This window comes from Sesamum indicum, linkage group LG6 (genome assembly GCF_026168435.1).
Source record: "Sesamum indicum cultivar Baizhima isolate 11 linkage group LG6, ASM2616843v1, whole genome shotgun sequence".
In the NCBI taxonomy this organism is placed as follows: Eukaryota; Viridiplantae; Streptophyta; class Magnoliopsida; order Lamiales; family Pedaliaceae; genus Sesamum; species Sesamum indicum.
The window spans coordinates 23267757-23290288 of record NC_142662.1 but is presented as its reverse complement, the minus strand read 5'-3'; the positions used below and the strand labels follow the sequence as shown (position 1 = coordinate 23290288).

The 22532-nt window shown below is 30.5% G+C and overlaps 2 protein-coding genes across 2 annotated transcripts; one reads left to right on the top strand and one right to left on the bottom strand.

Annotated features, from left to right (window-relative positions):
* Nucleotides 1-433: 433 nt before the first annotated feature.
* LOC105163719 (transcription factor bHLH19-like) lies at nt 434-1824 on the top strand. The gene is made up of 3 exons (XM_011082164.3): nt 434-1094; nt 1210-1560; nt 1645-1824. Exons 1-3 carry the CDS (start codon nt 525-527, stop codon nt 1726-1728), a joined length of 1005 nt encoding a protein of 334 aa, XP_011080466.2. The 5' UTR covers nt 434-524; the 3' UTR covers nt 1729-1824.
* A 4814-nt stretch (nt 1825-6638) lies between these two features.
* Nucleotides 6639-12275, bottom strand: LOC105163959 (uncharacterized). The gene is made up of 4 exons (XM_011082496.3): nt 12150-12275; nt 11295-11939; nt 9122-9457; nt 6639-7308 (listed from the first exon to the last, which is right to left on the bottom strand). Exons 2-4 carry the CDS (start codon nt 11922-11924, stop codon nt 7213-7215), a joined length of 1062 nt encoding a protein of 353 aa, XP_011080798.1. The 5' UTR covers nt 11925-11939; nt 12150-12275; the 3' UTR covers nt 6639-7212.
* Nucleotides 12276-22532: the final 10257 nt, after the last annotated feature.

Below are 22532 nucleotides of genomic sequence, written 5' to 3'. Positions count from 1 at the left end.
TTTATGAATTTAATCCTGGATATTCATATTTGGTCATTTTTTTGGAAAATTTTAGTTGGGTATTGATAGTTTTGGTCATCTTAGTTTTTGTTCTGTAATTATAGATCGTTACCGTTAAAATTATCAACACAAGTTTAAATTTGCCAAAGAACAGGACCAAATGTGAAATGTTCAGAACTAAATTGGTAAAAAAAGAAAATTAAATGTGTAAATAGTATAAGTTATAGGACAAAAAAATGCTAACGATCTATAGTTCAGAACAAAAGTACAATTTTGCCTTTTTTTTTAAACTCCAAGATCGGACGACGATTGGATTAATTTTATGTCTCAAATTCTATCATTTTTTATTTTAGTTTATTTACCATATGCACTTGTTTGCCTGTTAAAATCTCAACCTTAAATAAAATTAATAGCATAGTAGTCTTTGCATAAGAGATATATCATAGGATTCGAAATAGAAAATTGAATTAGACGTGTGTGTGTCAGTGTGTGTGTTTGTTTGAACTTCAAAACATCTGTGTTGAATGCGTGCAGGGAAGAGATTGTTGCCTGAGATGGAAGGAAATTGTGATGACATGTTTGGTGTTGAGGCTGCTGATATTCCTCATGAGATTTACACCTCTCGCTCTCGGCCTTACTGTATGGATCAGCTCATGGTTTCTCGACAAACAATGATCACAACAGACCCTTCTTCTTCTTCTTCGGCTTCGTCTTCGTCCTCGTACTCTTCTGCTTTTCCCCGACAGGCAATTTATTTCGAAAACAAGAACCCGACATCATCTGTCCTGCTGATGCAAGAATCAGATTTTAAAACACCTAATTTTGAGTTTAGTCCTAATGGGACTGCAAATTTGTCATCCACTATCCTGAGTTTTTCATCTCCACTACTGATCAAGGATGATTCTGTCGATAACGTCAACCAATACGACGATTTAGCACTCTGGAGAATTAGCCCGAAGAGGGATCAGCGCAGCGGCGTGCCGGTCCGGAATCCATTGCAGGCCCGGGAGCATCTCGCGGCTGAGAGGAAACGCCGGGAGAAGATAGGGCAACTTTTCGTCGCTCTTTCCAAGCTTGTGCCGGGTATTAAGAAGGTAGTATTGTTTTTTGGTCCCGTTTGAACGTATTTGTTGATTTATATGATCGTATATCGAATCAGACTGAAAAGGAATGAATTATAGTTTGGAGTTAAATGTTAATTGTTTACAGTTGGACAAGGCTTCTATACTTGAAGATGCTATTGACTACATAAAAATCCTCGAAGAACAGATTCGAGTTCTTGAGGTAGAACAGGTGGAGAAACGGTCAGAGGATATCGATAATTCTACCTCTAAAGAGAGCTCCAACATTATTGATGACAGCACGAACGAGCTCTCAGCTGCTTCACCAATCAAGGTCAGAATTTCAGACAACAATGTGCTCATAAATATATTGTGCAAGAAACAAAAGGGATTCATGTCAAGAATTCACATGGAAATGGAGAAGATGAATCTATGTGCGGTAGACGTAAGGGTGATGCCATTTGGGAGGGATGCACTAGACATCACCATTCTCGCCCAGGTATGTGTTCGATTACAGATCTGGATTGCTTTTATATACATGAATATTGTCTATTTTATGTTTCACTTTGGTCTACGTATGCAGATGCAAAGCGAATTATGTGTTACAGTAAAGGACATTGTTGATCAACTGGACATGGCTTTCTTGAATCCACCTCACATGCAATAGTAACTTTTGTTAGTCCCTGGACACATCTTCTGTAATTATCATTATAACTTTTTGCCATCTGCGTCGGTCTATTATTGGTATATGTGTATACACACTTCTCATCATTCAAATAATAATAAATTTGTTCATATATATGTGTGGCGCGCCGCGCTTGTTTTACTATAATTCTTTTCAACCTCTAATTAGACCAAGATTCTTAGTCTTGGGAGGGAGAATTTGATTCATATATATGGGAGCTCAGGGTAAGTCAATTAAGATGGAATTAATCAGGTTGTGAAACAGTGTTATTTTTTACAACCTAATTAATTCCATAATTCCGTAACTCAATTAAATTTTACTTGCTAATTCCCACGATACTAATTTTTTGGAGTTCTCTGTAAAACAGTCAGAACACTCTGCAAAAATTTTCAATGGACTTGAAACTAGACTCACACAACTTTAACTCCATATAATTAGATTCATCCAAAAATGAGTGTTGCCTATATATAGCAAGTTGCTTGCAACGGATTTCGCGATGAATAAATATATGTATCTGTCCGCATCACATTAGCGATGTACTTTGTTATGGGCCTATGACGTTTAAAAATATAAGCGTTACATTTATGACGACGACTGCTAGCTACAAATTAGCAACGACCGAAGGAAAATAGCCGTTAGAGGCCAAAACTTAGAACAATTTTTGCTACGAACATGTAATGTGCAGTGTAGTATATATCAAATAAAAATTGTACTCAGTTCACTTGGATAGTCTTTGCATCGACCATCATTTCTATTGGAAATGACCGCGAGTCTCCTAATTTCTGCGACAAAGTCAATATTGTCGCAAAGGTTGTTGTATAAGTTTGGTGGCGATAATTGAAATCAACTTAATAATGAATACCTGCAACACATGACATGTATGTTGGAAATGTTGTTGCCATTTTACGACAACTTTACAGCTATGGTGTTAATTTACAAAAATATATATGGTTCAAATTTGTCGTAAAATTGTGATAAAAAGTTTTTGTAGCAAGGATTGGTGCGGATTTGCAATAATTTTTTTTTTTCGCAAATTTGGAATATCATTTGCGACAAATCACCTTATTTCAGCCAAATTCCAGTCAAATTAACCAATGAAATTCATGACAAACACTTCTGGCAAACATTCATCGTCACTCTGCAATGGATTTTTTAATAAATTGTGCTCGCTGGGGTTGGCTGTCGCAATTAAATCCGTCACAACTTTCGTGCAGGTAGCGACAATCATGTGTCCGTCACAAAGTTTTCTTTGCATGAACTATTTTACCAATACTTGGAAGTATTTTGACAAAATGCAAAATCCCAACTTATTACCTATATGTATGTGTCTAGGAGTATATATGTTCTTATCTTAAACAAGTCACATATTTTTTTTAATCTAAAAATAAGGTTAATCTTGAATATTCATAATCTATAGAAATCATAGATGGAGCACTAATTATCGTTCGCCCGTAGCTCTCGCGATGCGTCTTTTTGCCTTTTATCGCAAATTTTTTTATGAAGTCACAGTGGATCCATTATAGGTGTTTTTTTTGGTTTCTTTTTTTTTTTCCCAATAATATAATAAAAACGACTAATAAAATAAAATTGAAAAAAGAAAAGGGGAGAGATTGACCCACGTCGACGGAAATTAGGGGCATGATCTTATTTATTATGCATCTTTCTGATTTTATTTTCTAATTTATTGTTAAGAGGTTGGTTTTACGATGCCCTGATGATGCAATGTGGATCTGATCAATTGTAATTAATCGACTAATATTTAAATATAGTTGTATTACTTTAATTACATTATACTTATACAACGTAGACCAACTTATATTCTATTTTATATATTCTGATGAAACAGATGAACTGCTAATTCATATATTATTTAAAGTGTCTGGAAAATTAAAAAAAAATGTCTCCTGAATGAGACGTACAAGAACTGAAGTGCCGATATAAGTATAGGAAAAAATATATATTTGGTCCTATAATTGTGTAGTTGTGGTAATTTTTTATTCATTTTGATTTTAATTTTATAATTAGGGATAATAATTATTAAAAGCAGCACATTTGATTCAAGTTCTAGCAAAAAATGCCAATTTTGACGGAAAAAGGGACGTGTTAGAATGTGACAACCCGCGGGTATTTCTTGGAACGAATTGGACCAACTGTGCTACTCTTTTTAAAATATTGCCTTTAATTGTAAAATAAAATTCAAAGTAGGGGTACTTGTCTCATTTTATGGAACTCATTATTGTAATTTATTGGGAAAATCATCATATTTAAGGTTTTTTTTTTTTTTTTTATTTAGTCCCATTTGTTATGATCTTTTTACGTTGCATTCCATAAGTTGAAATTTTTTTCAATGTTTGTCTTCACGTGTATTTTTCATCCAATAATTAACTCAAAATATACGAAAATGCTAAGGGCTTCATAACTTTATTAACGAAAAATGCACTTGGGACTAAAATTGAAAAATTTTACAACTTATGGGATGCAATATAAAAAAATCATAATAAATAAGACTAAATCTAAAAAAATCCTAATATATGAGACAAAAAATGCAATTTTTCCTAATTTAACTCATTGTTCTTAATTAGTTATATTGAAGTATATCAGGGAAAATAGCATTTTTAGTCCCATAAGTTAGGCCCATGTCACTTTTGGTGTAATTCATTATGGGATTAGCATTTTCAGTCCCATAACTTACAAAATTAGCACTTTTGGTCATCATATATTTTGCCATTTATAATTTAATGATGTAGGTCACACTAGCACATTGCTATTAAGTACTTTAGGATAGAGGAAAAATTCACTATTTCTTTTTAATAGTAGCATATGAGTGCTTCATTTGACCTACTTAATTCACTTGTGAAAGACATGATTCTTTGTATTGCTTCTACTTGACTTCAGCTTATAAAAATATGGGAATGATAGGATTTAATTTTTGTGAGAGAAGAGAGATAACTATATTTTTTGCACTAATTTCCTTCAAAATTATTTTTCCAACTCAAATGTAATTATATATTTTCCAAGTTGGAAAAAAAATCTATTTTCTCTCCAACAAAAAATACTTAATGATGACATACTAGACACGTGCGCTACATCATTAAATTATAGACAAAAAAGTGGATGAATATCAAAAGTGTTGTTTTTGTAAGTTAATTACAGGACTAAAAATGCTAATTCCGTAATGAATGAGATCAAAAGTGAAACGAGCATAACTTATGGGGACCAAAAATCCCTTGTATATCGAACCAATGTGTTACTTAATTTATTAAGATATTGATGTAATCATGTAATTATTATTTTTATATATTAAAAAAGTGTAATTTTGATGTATTTTATCCATGATTATATAGATTCACAAGATATATAATTGGATTCGTCCAGCCTGAACTTTTGATATTGAATTTCTCCACCCAGCTGCTTGGATGTGAGTGGTCAGACCTTGATATATAAAACGCCAAGAAGGATCCATTAGGCCTTTCTCCATTTTAAAAAAACGCGCTTGGAGCAGATGCAAAAGGTCGTATAGAGCTAGTGGATGATTCTTTATTATTGTCCTACTTTTGAGGTATTATATTTTAGTAAAAAAATGAGAATAATTAATATAAGGAATACGTGATTTACACATGCTTCGTTAAATATTTAATAAATTTATGGTGGGGTTAAATTATAAATTTTTGTGATTTATGAGACGACTAAATTTGATGTGCTAAAACAATGTGATCAAAATCGAAAAGAGGGTAAACTGTGGGACGTAAATTATAATATTTTTGACGGCCGAATGTATAGAAATTGTATGGAATATGCGTGTAATGATTGACATTGCAGAGAAACGAGTGTTGATGAGTTGAAATTCGTACGTCGGATTCAAAGTAAAGTTGAAATATCAAGTTACCTAGCTCCCTTTACCCACTAGACCCATGTTTATAGGAGGGCTATTCGTTGATGGTGGTTATATATCTCTAAATATTTTGAGATGTTGTTATACGTCAAATCATCTGTGTCCCAATCAAACATGAACACAACCTTGTAGACCAGCAGGGAATTAGCCGATAAAAGAATGTAGAAAATTTTGTTTGAGTTTTGAGTTAAATTTAAATTTTGAAAAATATTCTTTTTTAGAATCTATTATGACGCAGAACTCATAAGATGTATAATCTAGTCGATTTTTTTGGATATAATATGGATAAAATCCGACAAAACGTATTTGGAGGTAAGAGTAAATTTAGGGTACATAAATAATTATTATAAACAATGGCATGAATAGAATAACATCCATTCATCGACAAATATATAATTTATTTAATAATAAAAATAGGTGAAAAAAAAATCTTTCATGAATTACAATTCGTAATTTGGTCTTATAACTTTGAAAATTATGACAATTTTAATCTTTCCAACCAATTTGATTGAAAAAATTCTGCGCCATCAGTTATATCAACACCTAAAGGGGCTTTCGATGAATTTGATAATATGACATCCAAATTTTATTTTTTAGGAAATGACTTGGCAAAAAGAAAATTACATCTGGGAAAAACTTGCCATATTATCAAGTAGTAATTTTTTTTTGTCATTTCCTAAAAAATGAAGGGAAAAAAAAACACAATGGATTGCCAAATCATAAAAATTCATTGGAAGTTCAATTTAGGTATTAGCATGCTCGATGATATAGAATTTTCAGGCCATATTAGCCGAAAAAAGATTAAAATTATCATAATTTTTAAAATTACATGACCAAATTACAAATCCCTTCACTTATAAAATCAAATTACAAAATTTAATTTAAATAGGATTAAAATTGTCAACCCTTCAATTAGAGGACTAAAATTAAACTTTTCTAAAAAACAAACAACACAATTCAAGATATCACCTCTTGAAATCCAACAACCAGGTACTATATATAATATATATATATATATATATATATATATATATATGATTAAGTGCATCTCTAGTTATATATATAGTTGAAAACATCAAGGACAGATATCCTAATTGATCTTGTGGAAACGTCTACTACAATTAGGTAAAATTATACTTTTAGTCCCATAGGATATGAATTCAACACTTTTAGTCCTCTATTTTAAGAGATTTTTAAAATGATTCTAAAATTGGTAAAACTCGATACATTTAGTCCTATACTTTACGAAATTTTCAAAATGATCCCATTAATCCCATAAAGCATAGAATTAAATGTGTTGAATTTTTTCAATTTATGAATTATTTTGAAAATCCTGTAAAGCGAAAGACTAAATATGTCGAATCCTATCAAATGAGAGATAGGACTAAAAATGTTGAACCCGTATTTATAGGACTAAAAATATAATTTTACCTTACAATTACATGTACTAATAATTAAGGGTTGATGAACACAGCAGCAATATCAATTTACAAAGAGCTCTGTGCCTGTGGGACTCATATGACACACACACACACACACACATATATATATATATATATATATATATATATAAGCTAATTATCTTGCATGTCATGATGAGGTCGATTCAAGAATGCCCTCTCCAGCTGCTCAACAATGTCCACTGTATTACATGAGCATTCACTTTGCATCTGCACGTATAAATAGTATAGACCTAAGTGAAATTAACATAAATTATGTATATAAACCAAAACACTGAAAATGATAATGTCAGAAATTTGATTGCTATTGGGATTAATGCTAACTCACTATAAAAAAATCAGCAAGTATGATACATTTGTCATGTGATTTGCGACTCTCATTGAACTGTACGTGCACCAAGAAGTACATCGAAAGTATATTACACTTTATCCACACAATTAATTCAGATAATTTGGCTAGACCCGATTTGAATTAGAGTTTCTCCACTTTTTAAAACAAAGTAAAAACACATTATTTTTTATCATCACATTTAAAGTTTCTAGGGTTAGTACTCTTCAATTAATAATATTATGATTAAAACATTTTTGATCCCGTCATTAGGTTATTTGGCTTTTTTATGTTTTAACTTTATGGGAGAGTATTTTGATCTTACATCTTTTTAATTTTTACGACTTCAATCAAATTTTTTTTTTTACCGGAGTTCACCTCCATTGGTGAGAAAGGTGAATTTAGGCAAAAAAATGACGGAAATTGCGAAAGTTAGAAAGATACAAGACCAAAAGACTATCCTAAAAAGTTAAAAGATAAAAACATTAAATTGCTCAAGTTACAAGACAAAAAATACTTTTATATAAGCTTAATATTATTGTGATCATCTCATTCGATAATTACGTTTGGTGGTGTTTTTTTACTTGGAAGTATATAACCAACACAGACATTAAAGGTATGCAGCTAACTGGACACAATTATATCTAGCATATTTCATTTTGAGAAAATTGTAAATTCCAAAAATATAGGATGACTTGAAAGATTAGTTTTTTACTTTTTGAAATAGTCAATATTAGTTTCACACTTTTGAAAAATATTACAAAATTAGTCCTACCGTCAAAATATTGATGGAAAGGCACGCCATTGTATGTGGTGTTAGTTTATTGGCTGAATGAATTGTGATAGCCTACTTATTTGGGAATTAGTATTGCAAACCACCCTATATCTTAGGACCAAAATTGCAAATTTCTCATAATTATATGAATAGGGGAAAGCGGGGTATAATAATGAAAGCAGTAGACATAAATTAAGTATCCTTATCAAGAACAGAAGAAGAATGCATGGAGGAGGAAGATGAAATGAGTCAAATCATAAAGTTAAAGCTCCTTAATCATGATTAACTGACTTGATTGAAGCTTCTTAATCAATAGAAGACGTATTTTTTTTTAAATGACAGAAAAATAGTGAAAATCTCTATTATAATTAAGAAAAAGAACGACCAGCATAACAATTGGGGTTATATATAGCATTTTGTCAACATTTCTACCGAGTCATACGTACAACTCTTCGACCCCAAGAATTTATTTTCCTTCTTTCGACACATATATATAATTATGAGAAAATTACAATTTTGATTTTAAAATATAGGGTGGTTTGCAATAATTAGTTCCAAAATATAGGATAGTTTATAATATTAGCCCTGAAAATCGTCCAAGCAAGTTGTCGCAACTCATTCAGCTGGTAAACTAACGGTCAAGTGCAATGCAGGTGGTCTTTGCGCAATTTTTTACGATGGGATTAACTTTACAATTTTTTCCTAAGTGTGGGACTAGTGTTGATTATTTCAAAAAGTACATTATTAATATTGTAAATCATCCGATATTTCGGACCCATAATTGCAATTTTCTCTCATTTTGGGTAGTTTTTATCTTTCAATTCATAACAAGAAAATGCAAATAACCTTAACCTAAAGTCCTGAAAAAGACGTACATATACATGTATGTTTTGATGCATGAGTGAAGTATAAGTAGGTACCTGGGCAAGAATGGTGATGTCTAGTGCATTGTTCCCAAATGGCAGCACCCTTATGTCTTCCTCACATAAATTCATCTTCTCCATTTCCATGTGAATTCTTGACATGAACCCCTTGTGTTTCTTGCACAGCATTTTTATGAGCACACTCCTGTTCATAATTTTGACCTTGATTGCTGACGAGAGCTCGTTCGTGCTTCCATCCATGTAAGAGCTCTCTCTGTCGAGACGATCTACTTCCCAGCATTTTGTCGCCTCTTCTTTCTCCAGGGATTGAATCCGTTCTTCCAGGATTTTTATGTAGTCAATAGCATCTTCAAGTATAGAAGCCTTGTCCAACTGCAAACAATTATTAACAATATATTTATAACTATGTATTTTTAACAAATAATTAATTGGTGTAATTTATATATATATACATACATATGTCGAACATATATAATTCCAATCTTTATCATAAATATCCCCTTAGGAGGAATAAAATCTTGATAACTAGACTTTCAAAAATTCCAATATAACATGCCTGTAATTAATTAATTACTATATATATATACATGTTTTTATTAATTATTTACTATATATAAGGAGGGTTATGATAATTTGTGAGGTTGATCATATAAATATGTGTCCATTTTCCTTTTAATTACTTTCTTCGTCCTCAATACTTTTTCAAGGAAAAACCCTAACCACCTATTTCAAAATTATTACTTGGACATTACTAAACAATAGCATGCATATATATATATATATATTTATATATATGTATATATATACTCTTACTACAACAACAGTCCATGACATGATATACATGCATCATTCTTCTTATCTTCGTTTCACCCGACTCATGAACTATCAGAAAAAATCATAAATCCAGGAAAATTGGGTTTGAATTACACTTTGTGATTACAAAAAATTCTTACATAATCGGACCAGATTTGTTGAATCGAATCAATTATATAGCAAGTGTAATATATATACTAGTTATCATGTGATTGTTTCATATCTGACCAAATCATGGTTCAAAGTCGTTGTATCGTCAATAATATTTGTAGCTATGCTTCCACATTGGTCGTGGCATGCGGGATATATATTTTTTGACGATACGAAAAATAAATATATTATACAACACTTAGAAATTTTTTGAAAATAAATAAAATTCAAAAAAGGCTAAGTAGATCACAAATTTCTGCATAGTATTGTAAACCAAAACTTTTATCATATTAAGTATCGATAAAATTAATCATAGAAGCATTTAATAAATTACTACAAAAATATATAGACATGTCAGAAATACTACAAGAAAACAGCTAAAATAGCTAAGAAAATATTTGATGCTAAGTGAATTAGCGTCGAGGTAATTCGCACATAAAATTTTCATTGTTAATCTACACTATTTAATATATATTGTAAATAATTCATTGCTAAATTTATTAACAAGTAAATTTTCGTTACTAAATATTAGCAAGTAAATTCTTGTATTATAATATGATTAGCAACGAAAACTTTACTTGTTAATGCTAATTTTTTTTTTCGTTTGCTATCAAACTATTTTCTTGTAATGAAAATACTATTAAACAATTGTTTATATAATATTTAAGCAAGATTATTCATAGGATACATTATAAGCAAATGCATGCTCCATGTTTTGCCCAACTCCTCTTCCAACTTTTTCATTCCTGAACCATGTTATTGAATTCCTGAAACATACCTATCCCATAATGGGACACAATAAAGCTAGTTATCATCATACCCATGCACTATTCAAGTTCAAGTTTTTTCTTACACACATATATACTATATATACACAAGCCAAAGACTTCACATGCATGAAAAAAAAACTCTATTTTATTTACTTACACATATCAACCAATTGTGTCATATTTACTCTGACAATATCGAGTTCAGACAATAATATCAGCTATTATTAATGATAATATATCGAATTCAGATAATTTTCTTGTATCAAAACATTGGCAAGTCTGATTATGTATCGGCCAATACTGTGAATCATGGACCAAATTGGGTCCGAGCTAGAACTTATCAGAGATTACTATAATAATTGCAATACGAGACATATATATATGTTTGTCACCAGCAAGCTATAACCCTACTTTTCTTACAGCTTTTTTTTCTCAAATATTACATGCAGTTGAAGACGTAGCTAGACAAAGCTTACCTTCTTAATACCTGGCACAAGCTTGGAAAGATTGATGAAGAGTTGGCCAAGCTTCTCCCGGCGTTTCCTCTCGGCCACGAGATGCTCCCGAGCCTGCAACCTGCTCCGGCCCCCCACGCTGCCGCTATTAACCCTATTCCAACTATGTTTCCCATTTGTTCCTAAATCATACTCATACTGCGGGTTTTTAATGTTATGGATAATAGAATCATCTTTAACCAGTACTGCCGGTGATGAAAAATTCAGGATTGTGTTGGATGATAAATTATTAGCACTTAATCCATAACTAGGACTAATAACAAACTGATCATGAAAGGTGGAGGCAGCTCTATCTACTGATGATACTAATGATTCTTCGTGCAGGACGGGTACTGGGACGTTCTTGCTTTCGACATAAATTAGCTGACAGGCCGAAGCAGAAGTAGAAGCAGAAGAGGATGCGACGTTGGTCGTCGTCATCGTTTGTTGCATAGTGCAAGAATTATTCCAGCAGGCAGGAGGGTATTCCGAGTACTGCAGCTGCTGGTTGGTAGTATTAATAGAGAAATTATGGTGAGAGGTAAAGATCTCATCATCATCAGCCTTATTAACACCAAAGATCTCACCAAAGTTCTCTTCTTTCATCTCCATATATATGTCCAGTTCCTGTCGCACCTCAATTAAGACCAAATTAATCAAGACAACATTAAATTCTCCGATTGATATATATATATATATATCCCACAACTCAGTATAATTCACACAAACACATCACACCCAGATCTATATATGATCTAATTACCTGCTTGAAGTCCACACACACAGAGACACACAGTGGAAGGTGTATATATATATATATATATATATATATATTACCTGGTGGTGGAATTGAACGACGCTAGCTAATTGATGATGAGCATGAGTTGGTCAAGATATATATTAGCTAGACAGAAAGACTTCAGTGGCCGTGTCTCCCTTTTTTCCTTAATTACGTGTGGCCGGTGGATCGGATTTATAAGGGTTTGGTGCAGTGATGATGATTGAGGATGGAATTTTTGCTGTGTGTAATAAAAATATTGTATTCCACCCACGTCCTATTCTCACTAATAGTGTGTTGACTACTTCATTGTTACAAATATTGTAGGCGCTCACCTGTTCCCACTGCCCACTCTCTCTCTCTCTCTCTCTATATATATATATATATGTATTACAATATATACATATAATTATACTAACATCTTCTAGATCACAGTTTTTGAAGTTATAGATAATGCAAATCACTCCTTATATTTGGGATAATTATACTGACACCCTTGCGGTCGTATGATCTTGTGTAATATTTACGCACTACTTGACATTTTCCGAACCAAATTAAAGATGCTAACGCTGTTATAATTAAAAATAACCCCATATATGAAAATTCAATTTATTCCTTCAAACTACATTTTTGGTTATGGCCTCGATCAATGAGCTTGACCTTGGCCACGTAATCTCTCCAGATTTGTGATGGGTCCTGAGGTATGAAACAGGTATGCCAGGCTAGTCAGATCCGTCCCGATAAAAACCCTCTGACGCCCAAGTTAATTAGTGATCGAGATAGAAATATGCGATTTGAAGTTAAAGAGTCAATGCAATAAGTGTTAATTACCTCAAGTGAATCAGATCTGAAGTATTTATAGGGTCTTATTTGACACTGTAGATCAGTCCACGTGCCTTAATCTGGGGCCCCTAGCTTCAATCATGTGGTGCCCAGCTATCCTTAAACTCCGAATCAACCCGTGATCTACTGCGCGGATCTTAGTGAAAATGATCATTATACCTTATCGAAGGGCTTTTCTATCTTTTAACAATTTGATCCTCATCAGGCTTGACAATTTTTTTCCCGACAAATTAAATGTATATCTGACTGAATTAGATGATGGACTAATATAGTTTTATGTAACTTAGGTTCCATGTAATAGTTTTGACAAATAACCTTTAATAGAATTTATATTAACAAAGTTTATAATCACAAAATTATATATTATTTGAAATACATTAAATATAATGAATATTTTCAAATATTTAAATGTTTTTATTATTCAAATTCAGTTACATACTTATTCAATTTTGTCAAATATTTACCATAAGTATGAAATATTATATAGCAACGAAATGATTTTGGGGTGGGTTTGTCCGGACGCGAGATCTGTCCCACCTCCTTGAAACATGGACCGATTCCGCCACCCCATCCCTGATTGTCCCGCTCCGTCTCACCCAATTTAAAATTTTTATTTTTTAAATTAAGTAATATAAATTTAAATTTAATAATTTAACATAGTTTTTTTTTATCTAAAATGAATTATGTAATACCTATAACATATTCAATTAATTTTTTGTATAAGTAATACTAAATACCATTGTAAATATAGATAGTTTAATATAGCTTTTTTAATTTAAAATAAATTATATAATACAAATAATGCATTCAATTATTTTCTTTTGGTATTTTATAAAGAGAGTTGGATATATGTAAAAAATTATTTAAAATTTACCTATAATATCATATTTTTTTATTAATAATGTATTACATATAAATAAATAAATAAATTGATCGGGATGGGTCCTGTATAAAATTCATATCCCGCCCCAAACCCGGCCTGGGTCCAATATTTTAGGACTCGGATCTGCTCAGACCTGATAATATGAGTACCAAATGGGGCGGGGCCCCAAAAAATTAGGTCTGATTGCCATCCCTATACATGGAAATAGATAGGATTAATAGGTGGGAAAAGATTTGCACGTCTTTTTATGCACTTTTCAAGATAATTCAAAAATTGAGAAAACTCGACACATTTAGTCCCATAAATCCGAAAAAATTGAAAACTATATGTGTTGGATTTTTTTAATTTTGGGATCATTCTAAAAGTTTCATAAAGTAGATAACTAAATGTGTCGAGTTTTTTTAATTTGAAACTAATTTAAAAATTATCTAAAACAAAAAACTAAAAATGTTGAATCTTCTATCTAATGAGACTAAAAATATATTTTATATGTGTATATATGATTAATTAATTTAGTATCATTAATTTTCCTATTATGTAGATTTTATTTATTACATATTTAATTTAAGCTCGATTTGATAGCTAGAAACTATATATATAATAATATGATGGTGGACTGGTCAAAGATATTAGCACTATATTTTTTCAGTCACGTGTTTGATCCATTAATATGCAAATCCTTTATCATATGAAATGGGATCTAATTATAAAAACAAGTGGGATCTTTCTCTCGCTTTTTTTATTAATTAATTAATTATAACTATATAATAAATTTCAATCATCAATAATAAATATATATCTATTATTAATTTTAAATATATATAACTAATATTATAATAAATTAAATAATTATATTATTAAAATAAACTACTATATGCATATTAACGGGACTCGACCCTCTCGATCTATAGCGTTTCATACATTAATTTCTTCATATTGGGAATCTTCTTTGTTGGTTTGGGATATTCGGCTTACCCTAATTGGTATTTTTTGTCATTTTAATCAATTGTCTTCTTTATTAGCAAAGTTACTTTTTTTTTTCTAAGTACTATATTTATATAATTTTTTATTTTATAATATTAAAATAAGTTAATAATAATTAAACTACAAAAATATAATAAAATAATCAACTTAAAAAAAAACTTGTATAAAATAAAAAAAAATTAAATATATACTTTCCGAGCGAAGTTTTCGTATCGATAATGGTACATCAACCGTAATCATTAAAATAAGGGTTAATTATATTTTATTATCTGAATTATAACTGTTTTTATATTTTTGGCATTTAATTTTTTTTTTCAATTTGCCACATCAATTTTACAAAATTTTACACTTTGTCATTTATAACTATTCATCAATTAAGTTTTTTGGAAAAAAAAAAATCACATGCAGTGCATATGTGATATTTCTATATACGCACAATATGTGGTTTTTTTAGTAAAAAAAATCAACAAAAAAGCCTCATATTTGACAAAGTACAAAATCTTAGATCCGACCCATTAAAAATTTATTGGGCTCGAGATCCGACCCAGCCAAACTCGAAATTCAACGGACTAGACCCCATGGACCCTCGATTTAATATTTTTCAAATTAAAAAAAAAAATTTTTTAGAAGTAATACTATCACAATCTTATAAATATAAGACAATGATATTATTTAAAAATAAATTGTTATAAGTTTATAAGTACATGTTTTAAGCTTTAAGAATATTAATTTTTTTCAAACATGTGTTACTTATATATATGTATACATTAAAATATTTATAGATTACTTATATTATTAAATTAGGAATGTGCAATTCGATCAACTGAATCAAATCGAATAGATAATTTGGTTAATTAAAAATTTGATATGCTGAAATGACGTACAGAATTGATGGTTTAGTTCAATATAATCGAATTTTTTTTAGTTCGATTTAATTTTGAACTGAACTAACCGAATTTAAAAAAAAAAAAATCTAGTGATATGTGTATTTATAATATAATAATATATTTATTTTTATATATAATTACTAAAATTATAATAGTATATATTACTTATAATATAGTTTATATATTTATAAAATTACTAATTAGAAACATCAAGCAAATATATATTTAAAATTTGATAATTCAATCGATTTGGTATATCCATAAAACCAAAATCGATCCAAGTTACCGATTTTTTAAAAAAATGACCTAATGCTAAACAGAACCAAACCAAAACTCGATTCGATCTATTTACCAAATTTTGAACACTCCTAATTATTATTTTTATTTGTAAATATTATATTAATTTTGTTTATTACATATAAGTATAAATAAATGTATACACATATTTTAATATATGGTGTATATATATTTTACATAAATACATATAAAAGATTAAAAGAACCAAATTCAATTTGGGTTTGGATCCAAAACACTAAAACTCGAGATCTGCCCCAAGACCCTATTACTATAACTAAAATTACCGTCGCTTAAAATTATGGAAAAATCAGTCGCTGCACTTGTAGCTGAAAGCCACCATGTGGCTAATTTTAGATTCTGTAAAAAGTAATAAATATATATATAGATATATATTTTTGAAAACTAGTCTCAAATAGAACTACTTTTCAATTTTAGTTCCAATTCAGGTTAATTCGCACATTTAGTCCCATATGTGGTTTTTTTTTTTTTTTTTTCAAATTGAGGACAAAAGAGGGGATTCCGTCCAAAACTTCAAGTTGGCGTTAAGTTTTGGACGGAAGCCCCTCTTTGGTCCTCAAATTGTGTGGGACTAAAATTAGAAATAGGTCCACTTAAGGGATAAAAAATGTAATTTACTCGATTTCATGCCAAAGTTATATACGGATTACTGAAGTCCACTCCAATATATCTCCATATAATTTTCGTCCCAAAATCCATTGTAAATATTTTATTGGGATCAGTACTCTTTCCTCCCCTAAGATTTGGTGTAATTACACGTAACCTTTTCATGGTTTGAAAAATTACATCTAGCATTCTTGAGGTTTGCATTCGACTAACAAATAAGTTCTTTCGTTAGTCAAATTTACCGAATTTACTGATATTAGCAAATTCAGTGAATTTTGACTAACAGGTGGACTTATTTGTTAAATAGAAGCAAATCTCAGAGATGGTAGATGTAATTTTTCAAACGGTAAAAATTTACATGTAATTACATCAAATTTCAAAAAAAATAATAATATAATTATCCCTATTTTATTTGATGAATTTTGTAGGGATTCTATCACAAATATCCCCTCTTTCTCTCTCTTTCTCTTATATCGTTATAATGAAACGACCTAAAAGAATAATATAGAAATCGATCCGACCCGAAAATTAGGGCATGATCTTATTTAATAAGTCCCGTTTTTATTTTATTTCCTATATTTTATTGTTAGAGGTTGCTTTTATAAATGACCTAATGACGAAATGTGGATCGCAAGAATCTGACCTTTGTAATTAATTAGTTAATTAGTAATCAACCAAATACTATCAAAAAAATAATTAATTAATTTTAGCGGCTACTCAAATTTAGTTAGATTAGAATTTAGACCAACTATTAATATTCTATTGTGCAAATTGATGAAATATCAATATATTATTATTTATAGTAATTTTGGGAAATAAAATAATGTCCCATGAGAAAGATTAAGAAATGAAGTAGACGAGGACATGTTTATATTAATTACAACTGTGCATTTTTTTATAGCGTGAACTGAGTATGATTGACATCTAAGTGTGTAATAATTAGGACAATTATGCATTAATTATTTATGTTGTGAACTAAGTTAATGATTGATGTAGTTTGCTTTTTTTAAGTAATGAAGCATGAGAAACAAGGAGCACCATCATCTTAATCAGTTTTGAACTCATCAAAGTAGGGATATAATTTGTTTTTTAAGTGAGTATGAGAATTAAGAAGGAGCTCAGTTAATTAAAATCTCATACTAGACCCGTTGACACAGTTTCGACTCAATCAGTGTCCTATAACGTGAGGTATTGTTCATTCTAATTTTGTATAACTCAAGTGCAGAAAACCATCGCAAAACTCGACTGCAATAATATGACAAAAATTTTCGATAGTACTGTCATCGCAAGTTTCATCGAAATATGGCGGGAGAAGTTGCTGCCGCAAAACATGCTGCAACATAGCTTCCGTCCAATAAGCGCCCCAGAAACTGCGACTGAAACTTGAGACAAGGATGTAATGAATTTTGCGACGGATTAGCAGAAGGAGAAGGTGCATTGCAAAGTCGTGCAAAAATCAGTTGCGCATTAGCGACTTTGGCACAAATTCGACTATGAATGTTTCCAGCATTGGAATAGCAACGATAATATTTTGCAGTCGCAAATCAATATTAATGGCTATATTGCCAAGACCATGTATTGTCCGTCGCAAGTCCATCTAAAAAAATCAATATATATATATATATAGGCAACATAATTTCATTTATATTTCTACATTCTTACACTACAATTTAAACAAAAATAGAAGTTCTATTTATTGATCAAGCATTGATTTTGATTAGCTTTTTATATCTTTCATCGGATCTGCAACGCTAGATTTTATTATGTTTGATGATATCTGATGGGAATCTTTTGGTTTTTGTTTTCTTGGCCTTCTTGTTTTAATTTTAATTTAACTACTAATAAAAACAAAATAACAGTGAGTATGGGGGACCCTTAATGTTTTAATTTGAAGATATATTATGGGTTAGTTATGAGAAATCTTATTAAGATTATAGAGAAAATTTATTGCTCGAACTCATTTTTTTTTTGTTTGTTTCTCTCTCGAAACTTACAAAAAAAATGGGAGGAATAGGTACTTTGATCACAAAACGAGAGGAAAATGGCTGTTTTTTCCGCCTCCAAATTAACTAGCGGCATGTGCAAAATTCCGTCAACTTTAACAGCCCACTAATAAAAATGACCAAAAATGTACAGTTTGACGACTAAAACTGCAATCTCAAATATTTTGAAAACCAAAAGTACATAAATAGCTATGGTTGAGGGACCACGTAATTATCACTTGATTAATATGTATATAATCCTGTCCTTAGTTGTGATCCAAAGCTGGCAAGAAATAAAGAACACCACAATTATGATGTCGAGAATATTAACAAGTATATATTTCTAACCAAGAAATTTCTTATAATTAAACATAATCTACATAGGATCATAAGGGTATTTATAATTAACTAGAAGAGATCACAATCTCTTGTGGGGGCATATGTATGTTTATACGTGTAGCAGATCTTAAATATTAGATTTTCCAATTAATATATATATATATATATATATATATTATGATTAGCTTTTGTCCAAGTATCTTGCATCTTTAATATATCCGTAATTACCTAATATTTAAACAACTCCACCAACTTATCTTAAAAAAACCTCAAAAAGAATAATATATATGTAAAATATATATATACCTATGTATGTATTTATTGTTGGAGTATGGAGTCCGACCAAATATTACATCCAGGCTTGACAACCATAATTCAATCTTCAGAAACTTTTTTTTGTTGAGGGTAAAATTATAAAATCTAATAATTTACTCCTAGTATATTAATAAATAATTGATGAGTGACCGTTTTATTGTGATTCACGGACAACCACACTAGCTATAGAAATCGATCTTGAGCATACTGTAGATGTAGGAAAAAATTTTGAGCTAAGTAAATCTTGTTTCTTACAAGTATCTGATATTTTTGTTATTATTTCTGTATACTTTTACAATATGATAAAAAAGTTCCTAATTGATCTGGGTAGGGGTCATGGTTGCTTGCCTTGTAATCCGGTGTTTGAGAATTGAGAAAAAGATGCTCGTTAGGCTCGGTAGGTTGCCCCCGACAAAGGCTCTCTGATACTTAATCAAATCGAAAGATAAAAAAGAAAGCTTACAAAGCTAGTGCTAAAGTAATAATGAAAAAAAATTCAATTTTAGTCCTGTAACTTATGCGGGGTGGTATTTTTGATCCTATACGAATTGATTTTTGCAATATAGTTGTAATTTTAAAAATTTGGTAATTTTCATCATTTTTCGGCCAATTTGACCGAAAAATTGTATGTGACTTGCATAAGACCCAATTAAATTACAATTTTAGTTCTGTAACTTATGGGGCATTGGCACTTTTAGTTCTATAATTTGGGACAGTTGACATTTTTTATCCAATATAAATTTATTTACATGACTAAAATTGCAAGTAAATTGCAATATCCGGCCAAATTGGTCGGAAAATAACTAAAATTGCTAAATTATGAACTTACAAGACAAAGCGAAAATCAATTTGTACAGGACTAAAAATGCCACTCCTCCTAAGTTGTAGGACTAAAATTGTAATTTTTTCAGTAATAATAAATGATTTACCAAAATATGAAGTGGGTACGTGTATTTATAAGGAGCCAAATGTCCATATTCGTACGGATCCATGTGTCGTCATTCTAGGCTCTCAAGTAAAAGGCCATCGGACGGCCCTTTTGGGTCTCGGGTTGGATTGGATCAGTGTTCGACCCGACCCGAATGAGAAGGATGCGGATCTTTGACCTTGTACGGTATACTGCCTGTCCCATGGGGGTATTATAGTCTTTTTGAAGCTGAGTTAGATACATCCCCATTGCTAATATATAGTTATATACATATACATGTATGAATATTTGTGTATATAAATATAAGTATATATTATATAACTTATAATAAATATATCCAACACTCATAGTATGAGATCACCAAGAGATCCCAAGAACTTATACACTCTGGAGCTGTACATGTGTGTGTTTTCTTTAAATTATCTTCTTATATTTTTATACTTAACTACTATAATATATATATCTTAATAGATCATCAGAATGGAGGGTGAGAATGCTGACCTAAATATATCTCTCTCATAGATTCACAATATATATAATTGGATTTGTCCGCCCTCAACTCTATATATAATTCCATTAAAAAAACGTTAATGAAAAATTAACATAAATGGTCTTTCATAGGGCACAATTCTTGGAGGGTTAAATGCAATTGCCTTCCCATGCAATTAACAGGCGATCTTTTTTTTTTTTTTTTGGCTAAAATTTATTTTAGTCCTCGATATTTAATTTTAATTTTAAAATAATTTTTATCATTTCAAATTCACCTCAAATCAGTCCTTTCGATGGGTGATTTTCCATATATATTACCTTTATAATTTGTTTCTTTCTCTTTTTTTTTCTTAACAAAAAAATCATTGTAGTCCTTTAGAGTTTTTAATTGTAATTTGGTCCCTAACACATAATTTAGAAAAATATAATTATTTGAAAATAGAAGAATTTATCTTTGTTCAATTATTTAGATAATAACTTGGTCGATGACATATTAACAAAATTGTCGGGAAGCTAATTTCTTGAATTTTTTAAATAATATTTTTATAGAATAATTTAAAGTGAATTAAAAAAATAGAAAATGTTGAGGACTGAAATGAATTTTACCCAAAAACCTTCTAAACAAAAAACCAAGTGACAGAAAAATAGTCATTTACCCCCCTTGCGCATCTCAGCTGCACAAGAACGCAGTCAACCAGGTAGGTGATGTTGGATTGGTCAACATTGTCTGGAGTGGGGAAAAATACATACCAAAATATACCAAAGGTTCTTTAAAGTTAAGTAAATTATACCCCACGCGATTCGTGAACTGCACACGCTTTATCTTTAATTTTTATTTTTTTAAATTTTAAATTATAAATTTATATTTGTAAATGTTATTTAAGAACCGTCAAATTTAATTTGAATCTAATATTTAAATTTAATTAGTAGATCAATGACACAAATTTTATTTTAATTCAAATCAATTGTCTGAATTTAAAATTATATTTTTATATAAATTTTAACAAAATATATTATAATTGTAATTATAATTACATATATATTTTATATACACTGAGAGAAAAAGAGAAGAGAATGGCGGTGGATGGAGGCGGAGGGCAGCAACGGCGCGGGGAGGAGTGTGCCTCCCAAAAACCCCTTGAAACTTTACATAATGTTTGGATTCGTTTTCTAAGTGTTTTGTTGTGTTTTGTGGAGATAGAGAGAGAAAAACAAAGATAAATAAGTGTGTGTTAGAGATAGTATGTATGTTTGGATTTATTTTTAGAGATAATTTAAAATAAGTATTGTGTGTTTAATGTTGTGTTTTGAGAGACAAAAATTACTATTCATTATCAAATCATGTCTTTTTTTATATATATTTATGTATATGTATGTGTATATATATGTGTATGTATTTATGTTAAAACAGTTTAAAACACCTAGATAAGGTGTTTCTAAATGATGACAAACATTGGATATGTTTTGACTTATCCCGAAAATAATTTAAAAATGAAAACAAACATAGTGTTATATTCCCAGGAGTTGTGGTCGGCAAAAATAGGGGACTAGAAGAAGAGTTGGATCTTCGACATGGCTCCAAAACCCATTGCACGAAGGCCGACCCGTCAGGGAACGTCAGTAGCGACGTCAACTTTTGCAAGAATCGAAGCAAAAGGATATGCAGACCAATAAAAGATTAATCGACTAGCTCCAGAAGATCACGATAACGATGCTAGACTATATATAGGAATCCGCACCCCTCCATCAAATGACGACGTCCCAACATCATATGATACTCCTTTCGCCTATAGGCCGACGTAGCAACCTAGCAGTTCATTGTCGAGCCTAATTCTCTGGCTCCTCAAGAGCCCTGGGGATTAGATTAGGAT